General features: G+C 64.8%; 1 protein-coding gene across 3 annotated transcripts; it reads left to right on the top strand.

Moving 5' to 3' along the window:
* The first annotated feature begins 34 nt into the window (after positions 1-34).
* On the top strand, positions 35-14,394 carry ERBB3 (erb-b2 receptor tyrosine kinase 3). 3 transcript variants are annotated; one of them, XM_062510885.1, is made up of 27 exons: positions 35-186; positions 475-661; positions 1,122-1,247; positions 1,633-1,698; positions 1,810-1,928; positions 2,348-2,489; positions 2,571-2,684; positions 2,771-2,891; positions 2,978-3,051; positions 3,138-3,228; positions 4,248-4,447; positions 4,886-5,018; positions 5,459-5,549; positions 5,630-5,784; positions 6,431-6,484; positions 6,720-6,861; positions 7,593-7,712; positions 8,092-8,190; positions 9,211-9,396; positions 10,435-10,590; positions 10,931-11,006; positions 11,199-11,345; positions 11,600-11,697; positions 12,080-12,238; positions 12,696-12,767; positions 12,969-13,233; positions 13,707-14,394. In XM_062510885.1, exons 1-27 carry the CDS (start codon positions 106-108, stop codon positions 14,231-14,233), a joined length of 3,801 nt encoding a protein of 1,266 aa, XP_062366869.1. In that variant the 5' UTR covers positions 35-105; the 3' UTR covers positions 14,234-14,394. The 3 variants fall into 3 exon arrangements, with proteins under 3 accessions (XP_062366869.1, XP_062366868.1, XP_062366870.1); XM_062510884.1 differs by having other exon boundaries at positions 12,077-12,238; XM_062510886.1 differs by having other exon boundaries at positions 12,077-12,238; positions 13,704-14,394.
* Positions 14,395-15,457: the final 1,063 nt, after the last annotated feature.

Genomic DNA, 15,457 nt, shown 5'->3' with positions numbered 1-15,457 from the left:
ACGGTGGCCCCGGTGACGCCGTGGGTGCCCACAGTGTGCGCGGGGACGCTGAACGGGCTGAGCGTGACGGGGGACGCGCGGCACCAGTACCAGACCCTGCACAAGATGTACAACAACTGCGAGATCGTCATGGGCAACCTGGAGATCGTCCTCATCGACCACACCCAGGACCTCTCCTTCCTCCAGGTGACCCCTGGGGGACGCGGGGGTGGCCATTGAGGGGGGACGTGGCCAGCTCGGAGGGGACGGGGACCACACAGGGGACATTGCTGCAGTCAGCCAGGGCAGGGGTGGCCAGCTTGGAGGGGACGTGGCCGCCATGGGGGACCATAGCCAGGCAAGGGAGGACGTGCCCAGTTTGGAGGTCATATGGCCACCATGGCCATCAAGGGGAGAACATGGCAAATTTGGAGGTGACCTGGCCACCATGGGCACCGTGGCCATGGCCAGCAGGTGACCCCGAGCTCCCCGCAGACCATCCGGGAGGTGACCGGTTACATCCTGATCGCCATGAACGTGTTCGCGGCGCTGCCGCTGCAGAACCTGCGCGTGATCCGCGGGACTCAGTTCTACGAGGATCGCTTCGCGCTCTTCGTGCTGCTCAACTACAACACCAACGCCACGCACGCGCTGCGCCAGCTCGGCCTCAACCAGCTCACGGGTGGGACGGCGAGGAGGGGACACCACGGGGGGCTGGGGACATCGTGGCAGGGCTGGGGACATCGTGTGCAGCAGGAGACATCGTGGGGAGAGGACATCGTGTGGGGTGGGGACGCCACAGGGATCTGGGGATGCCGTGGAGAGCTGTGGACATGGCGGGGGGCTGGGGACACTGTGGAGGGTTGGGGACGTTGCAGGGGGCTGGGGACACCCACAAGAGTGGCACGGAGAAGGGACACCCCCAGTGTCCTCACCCCAGTGTGGGGCCACCCCTCTGTGCCCTCCAAGGTCCCCATCCCAGGGTGGTGCCTCCACCATGTCCCCTTTGCTGTCCCTTGGAGCTGGGGTGGTCCCCAATGTCCCCAAGGTCCCCAAGGTCCCCATCCCCTCCCTGCGCTGCTGGGCAGGTCCGGGGGGGCTCTGCCACCCCCTGTGACCCCCTGTCCCCCCTGTGACCGCAGAGATCCTGGCGGGGGGGGTGTACATCGAGAAGAACGCGCAGCTGTGCCACGTGGACACCGTGGAGTGGAGGGACATCATGAGGGACACGCAGCTGGAGCCCCTCGTGAGGGACAACGGCCAGGGCTGTGCGTGCAGGGGACAGCGGGGGGGCTGCGGGGTCACCCCTGGCTTTGGGGTCACCCCTGGCTTTGAGATGATCCCTGAGTTTGGGGTGACCTCTGGTTTTGGGGTCTGTTTGGAGTCACCCCTGGGTTTGGGCTCACCCCTGGGTTTGAGGTCCCCCCTGTTTTTGGGGTCCTTTTTGGGGTCCCCCCTGTTTCTGGGGTCCTTTTGGGGTCACTCCTGGGTTTGTGAACCCTTTGGGCTCACCGCTGGGTTTGGGGTGAACCCTGTTTTTGGGCTTCCTTTGAGGTCACCCCTGGTTTTGGCGTCCCTTTGGGGTCACCCCTGGGTTTGGGCTCACCCCTGTTTTTGGGGTCCTTTTGGCTGACGCCCCGCGTTCTCCCACAGGTGCCCCGTGCCACGAGAGCTGCGGCGGTCACTGCTGGGGGCCGGGCCCCGAGGATTGCCAAAAACGTGGGTACCGGGGGGCTCCGGGGGAGGAGGGGGGTTTGGGGTGGGCCAGACCCCTCCGGCCCCCCGTGACCCCCCCGTGACCCCCCCGTGACCTTCCCGGTGTCCCCACAGTGACCAAGACCATCTGTGCCCCGCAGTGCAACGGGCGCTGCTTCGGCCGCGCGCCCAACGAATGCTGCCACGAGGAGTGCGCGGGCGGCTGCACCGGGCCCCTGCGCACTCACTGCTTCGTACGTGTCCGTCTGTCCGTCTGTGTCCGTGTCTGTCCGTCCACCCATCCATCCATCCATCCATCCATCCATCCCTACGTCTGTCTGTCTGTCCATCCCTCTGTCCATCTGTCTGTCCATCCTTGTGTCCGTGTGCCCATCCATGTGCCCATCCACCCCTGTGTCCCACTCCCACCCTGTGCCCATCTCTGTGTCGATGTGTCCATCCCCATGTCTGTCTGTCTGTCTGCCATCTGTTCCTCCCCAGGCCTGCTGGCACTTCAATGACAGCAGCTCCTGTGTCCTGCTGTGTCCATCCCCGTGTCCATCCCCGTGTCCATCCCTGTGTCCATCCCGTGTCCATCTCTCCATCCCTGTGTCCATCCTGTGTCCGTACATCTCTCCACCCCGTGTCCATCTGTCCGTCTGTCCCTCCCCAGGCCTGCCGACACTTCAACGACAGCGGCTCGTGTGTCCCTCTGTGTCCCCAGCCCCTCATCTACAACAAGCTCACCTTCCAGCTGGAGCCCAACCCCGACACCAAATACCAGTACGGGGGCGTCTGCGTGCGGGAATGCCCCCGTGAGTCGAGATCTGGGGGATTTTCGGGGGGCTCTGAGGGGCTCTGGGGAGACACGAGGTGACCCCGAGGGTCTCCCATAGATAACTTCGTGGTGGACCAGAGCTCGTGCGTGCGCGCTTGCCCCAACGACAAGATGGAAGTGGAGAAGAACGGGCTGAAGATCTGCGAGCCCTGTGCGGGGCTGTGCCCCAAGGGTACGGGGCAGGGGGTCCCCGGGGGTGCCCGAGGTGGGGTCTGGGGGCTGCGGGACCCCCCCCGACCCCCTGCCCACACCCCACAGCCTGCGAGGGCACCGGCGCCGGCAGCAAATACCAAACCGTGGACTCCAGCAACATCGACACTTTCATCAACTGCACCAAGATCCTGGGCAACCTCGACTTCCTCATCACGGGCCTGGAGGGGTGAGGGATGGGATTTGGGGGGGGTTGGGGAGGGTTGAGGGGTGCAGCCCCCCGGCCCAGCCCCGCTGACCGCTCCGGCCCCACAGGGACCCCTGGCGCAACATCTCGGCGCTGGACCCGGAGAAGCTGAACGTGTTCCGGACGGTGCGGGAGATCACGGGTGAGGAGTGGGGCTGGGGGTGCCGGGACCCCCCTGGAGCTCCCCCGGACCCCTGGGGCCGCCCTGAGCCCGTGCTGTCCCCGCAGGGTACCTGAACATCCAGTCCTGGCCCAAGCACATGCACAACTTCAGCGTCTTCTCCAACCTCGAGACCATCGGGGGACGGAGCCTGTACAAGTGAGGAGCCCCTGCCGTGTGTCCTGCGCCCCTGATCCCTGTATTCCCTGTTTTCCTGATCCCCGAATTCCCTGTTTTCGCAATCCCTGAACTTCCTGTTTTCCCAATCCCCGAATTCCCTGTTTTCCCGATCCCCAAATTCCCCATTTTCCCGATCCCCGAATTCCCCTTTTTCCCAATCCCCGAATTCCCTGTTTTCCCGATCCCCAAATTCCCCATTTTCCCGATCCCCGAATTCCCCGTTTTCCCAATCCCTGAATTCCCCGTTTTCCTGATCCCTGAATTCCCTGTTTTCCTGATCCCTGTATTCCCTGTTTTCCCGATCCCTGAATTCCCCGTTTTCCCGATCCCTGAATTCCCCGTTTTCCCGATCCCTGAATTCCCCATTTTCCCAGCCTCTGCAACCCCTCGTCCCTGGATCCCCGCTCGTTCCGGCACCCCCTAGTCCTGTCCCCATGTCTTTATCCCTGGATCCCCTCCATCCCTCCCTCCTGGAGCATCTCCCGGTTCCAGGAGCATTCCTTTATACCCGGAGCATTCCCTGGCTCTCAGAGCATTCCCTCATTCCCGGAGCATCCCCCGGCTCCCGGAGCAGCTCCCGTGTCCCTGAGCATCCCCTCACTCTTGGCTCATTCCCCGGCTCCCGGAGCATTCCCAGTTCCCGGTTCATTCCCCAGCTCCCAGACCAGCTCCCGGTTCATTCCTCATCTCCCGGTTCATTCCTCAGCTCCCGGAGCGTCCCCAGCTCCCAGAGCAGCTCCTGGAGCATCCCCAGCTCCCGGAGCATCCCCCGACTCCCGGAGCAGCTCCCGGTTCATTCCTCAGCTCCCGGAGCATCCCCAGCTCCCAGAGCAGCTCCTGGAGCATCCCCAGCTCCCGGAGCATCCCCCGACTCCCGGAGCAGCTCCCGGTTCATTCCTCAGCTCCCGGAGCGTCCCCAGCTCCCGGAGCAGCTCCCTGAGCGACTCCCGCAGCATTCCCAGCTCCCCGAACTCCCCTTTCCCGACCCCCTCCCGCAGCCGCGGCTTCTCTCTGCTGATCATGAAGAACGAGAACGTGACATCGCTGGGGCTGCGCTCGCTGCGGGAGGTGAGCGCGGGCCGCGTGTACATCACGGAGAACCGGCGGCTCTGCTTCCTGCACACCGTGCACTGGGCCGCGCTCAGCCGCAGCCGCGCCGACCTCGACATCCGCAACAACCGGCCCCCCAACAAGTGCCGTGCGTGGGCAGGGCTGGGGAGGGGGCGTGGGACCCTCCGCGGGACATCTTGGGCACCCCCAGACCCCTTGAGAGGCACCGGGTCCATCCCATGGGGAAGGGTCACCGGGACCCCCAGACCCCACACCGAGACCCCCCCCCCCCATGGGGAAGGGGACATGGGGGATGCCCAGAGCCATGACTGAGACCCCTCCCACCCGTCCCACCAGGGAGGGGGTGTGGGACCTTCTGGGACCCCTCAGGCAGCCCCAGAGCCCGAGTTGAGCTCCCCCATCCCTCCGAGACCCAGGGACCCCCAGCACCACTCTGATCCCATGGGTGACCCCCAGACCCTGCCCCGAGTCCCCTTTGTCCCTTCATGTCACAGGGACCCCCAGCCCCGCTCTGAGCCCATGTGGGGTGACCCCCAGCCCGCGGTGACCCCCCCTGTCCCCACAGAGCAAGAGGGGAAGGTTTGTGACCCACTGTGCTCGGCCGAGGGCTGCTGGGGACCCGGGCCCGGGCAGTGCCTGTCCTGTCGCCACTACAGCAGGAAGGGGGTCTGCGTGTCCACCTGCCACTTCACCGAGGGGTCAGCGGGCACGGGGACACGGGGGGACACGGGGGGGACAAAGGGGGCATGGGGGGCACAGGACACACGGGGAACATGAGGGGATAAGGAGTGCATGGAGGGCAGGGGGGACATGGGGGGACAAAAGGGCAGAGAGAACCCTGGGGGCAAGGAGGGCACAGGGGACATGGGGGCATGGGGGAACACAGAGGGCATGGGGGGGCACAGGGGGCGCTGGGGACATGGAGGGACATGGGGCCGCCACGGTGGGCACTGGGGTGAGGTCGTGAGGTGGGAGATCAGCCCAGGGTGGGCATGGAGGGGTCCCAGGGTGGGATGGACACTGTCAGGGGGACCCCAGGGTGGGATGGAGACAGGGGGACCCCAGGGTGGGCCAGGCCCTGCTGCCGACCCCGGCGTGGCGATGTCGCTGTCGCGGTGACACCGCCCGGTGCCCGCAGGGACCCTCGCGAGTTCTCTCAGGACGGAGAATGCTCCGAGTGCCACCCGGAGTGCGAGCGCATCGACGGCGGCGCCACCTGCAATGGCTCGGTACGGCCGGGCCGCCACCCGCGCCCTGTCCCCCGCTGTCCCCGCGGGTCCCCACTCGTGTCACACCCCTCACCCCGCAGGGTGCCGACACCTGCACGCGCTGCGCCCACTATCGCGACGGGCCCCACTGCGTGGAGCGATGTCCCGACGGCGTCCTGGGCGAGCGCGGCCCCATCTACAAATTCCCGGACGGGAGCCGCGAGTGCCGGCCCTGCCACGAGAACTGCACCCGGGGGTGCGCTGGGCACGGGGGGCGCGGCGTGGGGGGACACGGGCAACTTGGGGGTCCCAAAACCTCCTTGGGGGACAAGGTGGGGGTCCTGGGACATCACTGGGGGCAGGGTGAGAGGTCCCGGGCAGGTTGAGAGGTTCCAAAATCTCTTTGGGGAGCAAGGTGGGGGTGCCAGGGCATCATGAGGGGCAGGGTGTGGGTCCTGGGGCATCATTACAGGCGGGGTGGGGGTCCCAAAATCTCTTTGAGGAGCAGTGTGGAAGTGCCAGGGCATCATTATGGACAGGGTGGGGGTCGTGGGGCATCACTGGGGGTGGGGTGGGGGGAACCAGACAGCTTGGGGGGATTCAGGACCCCCCTGGGGATAGGGTGGAGGTTCCCAGGACCCCGTGGAGGGCAGGTTGGGGGTCCCAAAACCTCTTTGGGGAGCAGGGTGGGGGTCCTGGGACATCACTGGGGGCAGGGTGGGGGTTCCAGGGCATCCCGGGGCATTTTGGGGTTTGGGAGCCCCACGAGGGACAGGTTGAGGGACCTGAGACATCATTTAGGGCAGGCTGGGGGTCTGGGGACCCCGTGGGGCACAAGCTAGGGTGCCTGGTCTCCGCTGGGGGGGTCCCCCACCCGCTGACCCCCATGTCCCTCCCCACAGCTGTGTGGGGCCACTGCTGCGGGACTGCCTGGGGGACACCCTGCCCGTGTCCAGGTACTGAGGGGGGCTGGGGACATCCCGGGGGGGGTGTGGGGACATCCCGGGGGAGCCTGCGGGGACCCTGGGGGGATTGCGGGGACCCCAGGGGGCTGCGGGGACCCTAACCCTGTGTCCGTCCTCGTCCCCATCCCTGTCCCTATCCACCCCGGTCCCGGTCCCGTCCCCATCCCTGTCCCTATCCACCCCGGTCCCGTCCCGGTGCGGTCCCGGTGCGGTCCCGGTCCCGCAGGCGCACACCGACGCTGATCGCGGTCATGGTGGTCGGGGCCGTTTTCCTCTCGTGCTCTCTGGTGCTGCTGGCGCTGCTCTACTGGAGGGGCAAGAAGATCCAGAAGAAACGCGCGATGCGGCGCTACCTGGAGAGGGGCGAGGTCAGGGCCGGGAGAACCGGGAGCGGCCCCGGGATGGCGGGGAGGGGGCGGGGGCCGGCCCGGTCCTGTGTCCTGCCGGGCTGGAGCCGTGTCCGGCCCTCGGCAGCTCCGTCCCCGCCCGTCTCCATCTCTGCTTCCGTCCCAGTCGCTCTGTGTCCTCGTCCTGCTGTGCTGCTGTCCTCGTGTCTGTCCCTCTCCCCATCCCTATTCCTGTTCCATCCCTGTCGCCAGCCCTGTCCCCTGCCCTGTTCCCATTCCCCATTCCCCATTCCCATTCCCATTCCCATTCCCGTTCTCCATCCCTGTCCCCATTCCCGTTCCCCATTCCCCATTCCCCATTCCCCATTCCCATTCCTGTTCCCCATTCCCCATTCCTGTTCCCCATTCCCATTCCTGTTCCCCATTCATATTCCCCATTCCCCATTCCCCATTCCCCATTCCCATTCCCGTTCCCCATCCCTGTCCCCATTCCCCATTCCCCATTCCCATTCCCCATTCCCCATTCCTGTTCCCCAATCCCATTCCTATTCCCCATTCCCATTCCTATTCCCCATTCCCCATTCCCCATTCCCATTCCCATTCCCATTCCCGTTCCCCATTCCCCAATCCCCATTCCCCATTCCCCATTCCCCATTCCCCATTCCCCATTCCTGTTCCCCATTCCCATTTCCCATTCCCCATTCCCATTCCCATTCCCGTTCCCCATTCCCACTCCGTGTCCTGCCCAGCAGAGCCTGGAGCCGCTGGATCCCAGTGAAAAAGCCAACAAGGTCCTGGCCCGGATCTTCAAGGAGACGGAGCTGAAGCGCCTCAAGGTCCTGGGCTCCGGCGTCTTTGGCACCGTGCACAAGGTGGGGTTTGGGGAGGGGGCTGAGGGGCCACCCCACTGATCCCATCCCATTGATCCCACTGATCCCATCCCATTGATCCCATTGATCTCATTCCATTGATCCCATCCCAAATCCCATCCCATCCCATCCCATCCCATCATCCCATCCCATCATCCCATCCCATCCCATCCCATCCCATCCCATCCCATCCCATCCCATCCCATCCCATCCCATCCCATCCCATCCCATCCCATCCCATCCCATCATCCCATCCCATTATCCCATCCCATTATCCCATCCCATCCCATCCCATCCCATCCCATCCCATCCCATCCCATCCCATCCCATCCCATCCCATCCCATCCCATCCCATCCCATCCCATCCCATCAATCCACCCAGGGAATCTGGATCCCAGACGGGGATTCTATCAAGATCCCGGTGAGCATCAAGGTGATCCAGGACTGGAGCGGGCAGCAATCCTTCCACGCCGTCACCGATGTGAGTGCCGGGGGCACCGGGGGGTTCTGGGGTCTCCCTTGGGCCGGGGGGGTCTGGGGGTCCCCTCTGGGGCTGAGGGAATTCTGGGGGTGCTCCAGGGTCCCTGTGGGGCCAAGGGCTGCGTTTTAGGGGAGCTCTGGTGGTGGTTTAGGGGAGCTCGGGGGTCTCCCCATTGTTGGGTGGGAGCTGGGGGTGCCTTGCGGTGCTCTGGGGGTTCCCTCTGGGGCCACAGGAGGGGTTTGGGGGGTTCCAGGGGTCCCCCTGTATCCAGGGGTGCTCCAGGTGTGCTCTGAGTGTCTCCTTAAGGCCAGGGTTGTTCCAGGGGTACTCTGGGTGTGTCCCCCTGAATTCCAGGGTGCTCCGGGGGTGCTCTGGGGATGCTCTGGTTGTCCCCCTGAATCCCGAGGATGCTCTGGGGGTGCTTCGGGTGTGTTCCCCTGAATCCCGGGGTGCTCTGGGGATGCTCTGGGTGTGTCCCCCTGGATCGGGGGTGCTCCAGGTGTGTCCCCCGGAATCCCAGGGTGCTCCGGGGGTGCTCTGGGGATACTCTGGTTGTCCCCCTGAATCCCGAGGATGCTCTGGGGATGCTCCAGGGGTGCTCGGGGATGCTCCGGGTGTGCCCCCCGAATCCCGGGGTGCTCCGGGGGTGCTCTGGGGATACTCTGGTTGTCCCCCTGAATCCCGAGGATGCTCTGGGGATGCTCCAGGGGTGCTCGGGGATGCTCCGGGTGTGCCCCCCGAATCCCGGGGTGCTCCGGGGGTGCTCTGGGGATGCTCTGGTTGTCCCCCTGAATCCCGAGGATGCTCTGGGGATGCTCCAGGGGTGCTCGGGGATGCTCCGGGTGTGCCCCCCGAATCCCGGGGTGCTCCGGGGGTGCTCTGGGGATACTCTGGTTGTCCCCCTGAATCCCGAGGATGCTCTGGGGATGCTCCAGGGGTGCTCGGGGATGCTCCGGGTGTGCCCCCCGAATCCCGGGTTGCTCCGGATATCCCCGCGGGGTGCTGACTCTGTCCCCCCAGCACATGCTGGCCATCGGCAGCCTGGACCACTCGTACATCGTGCGGCTGCTGGGGATCTGCCCGGGCCCGCAGCTGCAGCTGGTGACGCAGCTGCTGCCGCTGGGCTCGCTGCTCGAGTACGTGCGCAAGAACCGCGGCTCCATCAGCCCGCAGCTGCTGCTCAACTGGTGCGTGCAGGTGGCCAAGGTCAGTCCTCAGCATCACGGGCACTTTTGGGTCCTAAAAAATGCGGGCCAGACTTAGGGAAGGGTTTTTGGGGTGTTTCTTGTCGGTGTCTCGCTTAGTAATAAAAACTGGGAGTCGCATACGGTGAAGCAGCTTGCTCTGGTCCTAAAAACTTAGAGTCAGAATCACTGAAGGTTTTTTGGGGAGTTACCTGTCAGTGTCTTGCTCAGTCCTAAAAATTGAGAGCCAGACACGGTGGAGCAGCTTGCTCTGGTCCTAAAAATTGAGTGTCACACTCAGTGAAAGGTTTTGGGGAAGTTACCTGTCGGTGCCTTTCTCTGGTTCTAAAAACTGGGAGTCAAACACAGTGAAGGGACTTGCTCTTGTCCTAAAAACTTGGAGTCAGACTCAGTGAAGGGTTTTTGGGGTGTTTCCTGTTAGTGCCATTCTTGGTCCTAAAAGCTGGGAATCAGATTCATTGAAGGGACTTGCTCAGTCCTAAAAATTGCAAGCCAGATATGGTGAAGCACCTTGCTCTGGTCCTAAAAATTAAGAATCAGAGGCTGGGAAGGTTTTTGGGGTGTTTCCTGTCGCTGCCTTTCTCTGGTCCTGACAACTGGGAGTCTGACTCAGTGAAGGATTTTGGGGTGTTTCCTTTTGATCCATTTCTCCATCCTAAAAACACTGGATCCCCATTTTTTTTAGGAGATGTACTACCTGAATATAATATACACATAATAAATATACAAAATAAATAAATAAATACAGAAAAAAAAAAACCCACTCAGATCCCCATTTTTTTAGGGGATGTACTAGCTGGAGGAGGTGCACCCCAATTTGGATCCCGTTTTTTAGGGGATGTACTACCTGGAGGAGGTGCACCCCAATTTGGATCCCGTTTTTTAGGGGATGTACTACCTGGAGGAGGTGCACCTCAATTTGGATCCCGTTTTTTAGGGGATGTACTACCTGGAGGAGGTGCACCTCAATTTGGATCCCGTTTTTTAGGGGATGTACTACCTGGAGGAGGTGCACCCCAATTTGGATCCCGTTTTTTAGGGGATGTACTACCTGGAGGAACACCGCATGGTGCACCGGAACCTGGCTGCCCGCAATGTTCTGCTCAAGTCTCCCAGCCAGGTGCAAGTGGCCGATTTTGGGATCGCTGACCTGCTCTACCCCGATGACAAGAAGTATTTCTACAACGAGGTCAAGGTGGGGGCTCCTGTTGGTGTGGTTTCCCCTAAATGCCACCTGTGTCACCTGTTCTGTGCCCCTGGGACCCCCAAATCCCATCCCCTGTGCCCCCATCATCCAGGGACTGTCCCTATCCCCTCTGTGTCACCTGTCCTGCACCCCCGGGACCCCCTGAACCCCAATCCCTCCACGTCCCCAGCACCCAGGGATATCCCATCCCCCCCATGTCCCCCACCCTGACCCCCCCAAATCTCATCCCCTGAATCCCATCCCCTCTGTCCACCCCAGGACCCCCTGAGTGCCACCCCCGCCGTGTCCCCACGTTGTCCCCGTGTCCCACTGCCCCCTTTTCCCGCAGACCCCCATCAAGTGGATGGCCCTGGAAAGCATCCACTTCGGCAAGTACACGCACCAGAGCGACGTCTGGAGCTACGGTGAGTTCAGCCCCGTATCCCCCGGTGTCCCTCGGTGTCCCCTTGTGTCCCCCTGGTGTCCCCTCGGTGTCCCCCTGGTGTCCCCTCGGTGTCCCCCTGCTGTCCCCCTGCTGTCCCCCTGCTGTCCCCTGATGTCCCCCCGGTGTCCCCCCGGTGTCCCCGCGGGGCTCACGGCGCCTGTCCCCGCCCCAGGGGTGACACTTTGGGAGATGATGACGTTCGGGGCCGAGCCCTACGCCGGGATCCGCCTGGCAGAGGTGCCCGACCTGCTGGAGAAGGGCGAGCGACTCTCGCAGCCGCAGATCTGCACCATCGACGTCTACATGGTGATGGTGAAATGTGAGTGGGGGACGGCCGGGGGTCCCCAGAGCTGTCCCCAGAGCTGTCCCCAGACCTGTCCCCATTCCCAGGAAGATCCCGTTCCTGTCCCCATCCCCAGGAGGATCCCATTCCCGTCCCCATCCGTGTGGCAGGTCCCTGCTCCTGTCCCCTGGACAGATTCCTGCTCCTGTCCTCACTCCTGTCCCCATCCCCAGAGCCATGTCCTGGCCGTGTCCCCACCCCCGTGACCGTGTCCCCGCTGTCCCCCCCAGGCTGGATGATCGATGAGAACATCCGCCCCACCTTCAAGGAGTTGGCCAACGAGTTCACCCGCATGGCCCGGGACCCGCCGCGCTACCTGGTCATCAAGGTGAGCCCCCCAAACCCCCCCGAGCTACCCGGTCATCAAGGTGAGCCCCCCAAACCCCCCCGAGCTACCTGGTCATCAAGGTGAGCCCCCAAAACCCCCCCGAGCTACCCGGTCATCAAGGTGAGCCCCCCAAATCCTCCCAGACTCCCCCACCCCAAACTACTTAGTCATCAAAGTGAGCCCCCCGATCCTCCCAGAGACCCCCCAGAACCACCACCCCCAGCCCTGGCCACCCCCCTCACCTGCCCCCCCAGAGACCCCCAGACCCCCCCAAACCCATCCCCCAACCCTGACCTGGGACCCCTCCCATACCTGGCGATCAAGGTGAGCCCCCCACTCTCCCGAACCCCCCAACCCTGACCCCTTCCCCACCCCCCAGCAGGAGAGCGGGGCCGCGCCCCCCGCCGAGCCCCCCACCCTCAGTGACAAGGAGCTGGACGAGGTGGAGACGCTGGAGCTGGAGGAGGAGGAGGAGCTGGACGTGACCTTCGGCCTCGCGCCAGGGCTGTACCCACAGCGCCCGCGGGGCAGCTGTGCCCGGGTGAGACCCCCGGGGGACTCGGGGGGCTTGGGGGAGGTGGCCTGGGGTGTGACACGGGGGACTGGGAGGTGGCACAGGGTCCCATGATGCGGCAATGGGGTCCTTGGGTGTGACACCAGGTTCTAGGATGTGACATTGGGGTCCTGGGATGTGACACAGGGTCCTGGGGTGTCGCACAGAACAGGATGGGGGCACAGAGTCCCGGGATGTCCCACAATGTCCCGGGATGTCCCACAGTGTCCCAGGATGTGACACAAAGCTCTCCCAGACCCAAACCCCCCATGGGGGTGGGCTCTGGAGCCGACCCCTGCTCTGCCCCCTCCGTATCGCCCCCTCCCCGCCCCATTCCCGCAGCAGAGGGGGATCCCGTTGTCCCCGCGGTGTCCCCGCGGTGCCAGCCCCGTGTCCCCGTGTGTCCCCGCGGTGTCCCCGCGGTGCCAGCCCCGTGTCCCCGCAGAGCCCCAGCCTGCTGAGCGCCCCCGCCGGATACATCCCCATGAACCAGCCCGGCCTCGGCTGCACCCGACAGGTACCGGGGGGCTCTGGGGGGGCTCTGGGGGGTCTGCCATGGGATGCCAGGGTGGGTACACAAAGGGGCGACAGGGGAGGGAAAGAGGTGGCCGTGAGGTGTGGCAGGAATGGGGGTGGGGTCCGCAGGGGTCCCTCAGGGTGGGGGGGTCCCAGGGAGGTGGCAAAGTTGGGGTCCCCCCCTCACTCCCGGTGTCCCCAGGCCGGGGGGTCGCGGCCGCTGCGGCGGAGCCGTCAGGAGTCGCTGGGCCGGACGGTGTCGGAATCCTCCGAGGGTCGCGGCACCGCCTCGGAGCTGGAGCTGGGTGAGGGGGGGTCCCTGGCCGGGAGCCTCTGCCGCAGCCTCCGCTCTCGGGGGGACAGCGCGTACCTGTCCCAGCGGGAGAGCTTCCCCCCCCCGCCCCCCAGCTCCGAGGGCAGCGAGGAGGACCCCAATGGCTACGTCACCCCCAACTGTGCCCTCCGCGGTGAGGAGGGGTCCTTGTGGGGGTCCCACATGGGCTGGGGGAATCCCCCTGTCCTTGAGGGTTTCAAGGACGGGGGGGCGGTTCCATTTCTTTGAATTCAGTTTTGGGGCTTCCTCTGTCCGCGGGGGTCTTGGGGAATGGGGGTTCTTGTCCCACTGGGTTGGGTCTGGGGGCTCCTCCCCATTCACGGGGTCCTTAAGGGTGGGGGGATTCCCACTAGCTCGAATCGGGAGGGGTCCCATCTCTCAAGTTTGGGGTCTCCTGTGGCTCTAGGGGGAACCAACCCCTGCTTTTGGGGTCCAGGCTGTGGGGGCATCATTTAGGGGATGATCTTTTAGGATTTCAGGCTGGGCTGAGCCCAGGTGAGCCCCCCCAAACCGAGGGTCCTATGGACAGCCAGGGGGAACCCCGGGAGGGCTCGGGGGGGTGGGGGGTGGGCCCTCTCCGGTGTCTGACGACCCCTCCCCTAGCAGATGCAGACCCCGCCGGGGGCTCGGTACCGGACCCAGAGGAGGAGGAGGAGTACGAGTACATGAACCGGCGGCCGGGGGGGGCCCCGGGAGCCCCCCAACCCCGACCGGCCTCACTGGAAGAGCTGGGCTACGAGTACATGGAGGTGGGCTCGGAACCGGGGGGACCCCCGGGTGCTCCCCAAGGTCAGGGAGGTCCGCAGGGTGATGAAGACGAGGATGAGGCGGAGGAAGAAGAGGACTACGAGTACATGAACAAACAACCGCGGCTCAGCCGCTCGCTGGGCACCGACCCCAGCGGGGGCTACACCGATATGAGAGCGGGGGACACCCCCGTGACCCCCCCAGAGGACGAGCAGGGCTATGAGGAGATGGAGGCGGTGCTGAGGCCGCGCTGTCCCGGTTGTCGTGGCCCCCCCGGGCCCGGCATGAAACCCCTGCGGAGTTTGGAAGCCTCGGACTGCGCCTTCGATAATCCCGATTATTGGCACAGCCGCCTCTTCGCCAAAGCCGATGCCCAGCGGACGTAGGGGACCCCCACCCCGGGTCCCCCCCTGCTTCGGGGGGCTCACACTGGATATGAAGGATCCCCTCCCCATACCGGGGGGATGAGCTGCAGCTGGATTAGGTCGGGGATTTGGGGGTCTCAGCCCTTTTTGGGGCTCCTGTGCCCTCCCCCACCCTTTTTTTTTTTTTGTGGTATGGGGGGGGGCGAGGGGGGGAGCTGAGCCTGAGCACGCCAAGGTGGGGAGGGGGCAGCGAAGACCCCCTGGATTCCCCCCAATTCGTTTCTTTCCTCCCCCCACTCACTGAAGGTGCTCCCGAAATCCCTGGGGGGGGGGGTCTGGGGTCCTTGGGGGGATCCTGGGGGTCCCCACCCGGGGCTGCCTGGCGGGGGCACATGGTCAGACGGGATTTCTGAAGGACCCCAGACTTATTTTCAGGTTTCCCCATTCCCTGCTGAGTGAAGGTTTGGGGGTGTCTGTCCCCCCACCCCTGAGGTCAGGGAGGACCCCCGGGATCCCTTTTTTTGGGGTGTTTTCCCCGTTTTTTTCGGGGGTACCCGGGATGGGGGTGGGGGGGGGGGGAGCTGATCCCCCGCTCAGGGATCTCCTCCGGATCCGGCGATCGCTCGGGAAGAGTGAAAATAAAAGAATTTGAATAAAAGAGTCGGGGCTGAGGCTTGGGGGGGTCGGGGAGGGGGACACCGGCCCCAGGACAGCGACAGCCCCCGGGTGGGGCCGGGTCACCGGGGGTCGAGGGGAGCACCGGACCGGGGGGGCTCCGGCGGGGTCGGGACCATGGGAATGAGGCCGGTGACTGAATACAGTGTCGCGGTCCGGGGACAGCAGGGACCGGTCCCGGTGTGGCCGCGGTGCCGATGCCGGGGTGGGGAAGGGTTAGGGAGGCTTGACCGGGGGCCGGGTGGGATGCGGGTCTCGGGTCTGGGGATTGTGAGTGGGAACGGTGCTGCAGGGCCAGATCCAGGAAGAAGCCAGGAATCCCGACAGCCGAGGGAGAGGCAGAGAGACCGGTCCCGGTCCCGGTCCCGGTCCCGGTGCAGAAATTCCGCACCCGCCTCTTCCTTTCCCGTTGGCTCCTTCCGCCTACATTCCCCATCATCCCCCTCACGCCGCTTCCGTTCTCGCGCCTCCCCTCCTCTCGCGAGAAGCGCGCTGCGCGCCAGGAGTTGTAGTCCGCAGAGAGCGGCACACACCCGTCCGGGGCTCTGCGCGCGGGGGCCGCCGGGAGTT

Source organism: Cinclus cinclus, chromosome 30 (genome assembly GCF_963662255.1).
Source record: "Cinclus cinclus chromosome 30, bCinCin1.1, whole genome shotgun sequence".
Classification (NCBI taxonomy): Eukaryota; Metazoa; Chordata; class Aves; order Passeriformes; family Cinclidae; genus Cinclus; species Cinclus cinclus.
The sequence above is the reverse complement of the archived record's forward strand: the minus strand, read 5'-3'. Positions and strand labels throughout refer to the sequence as shown.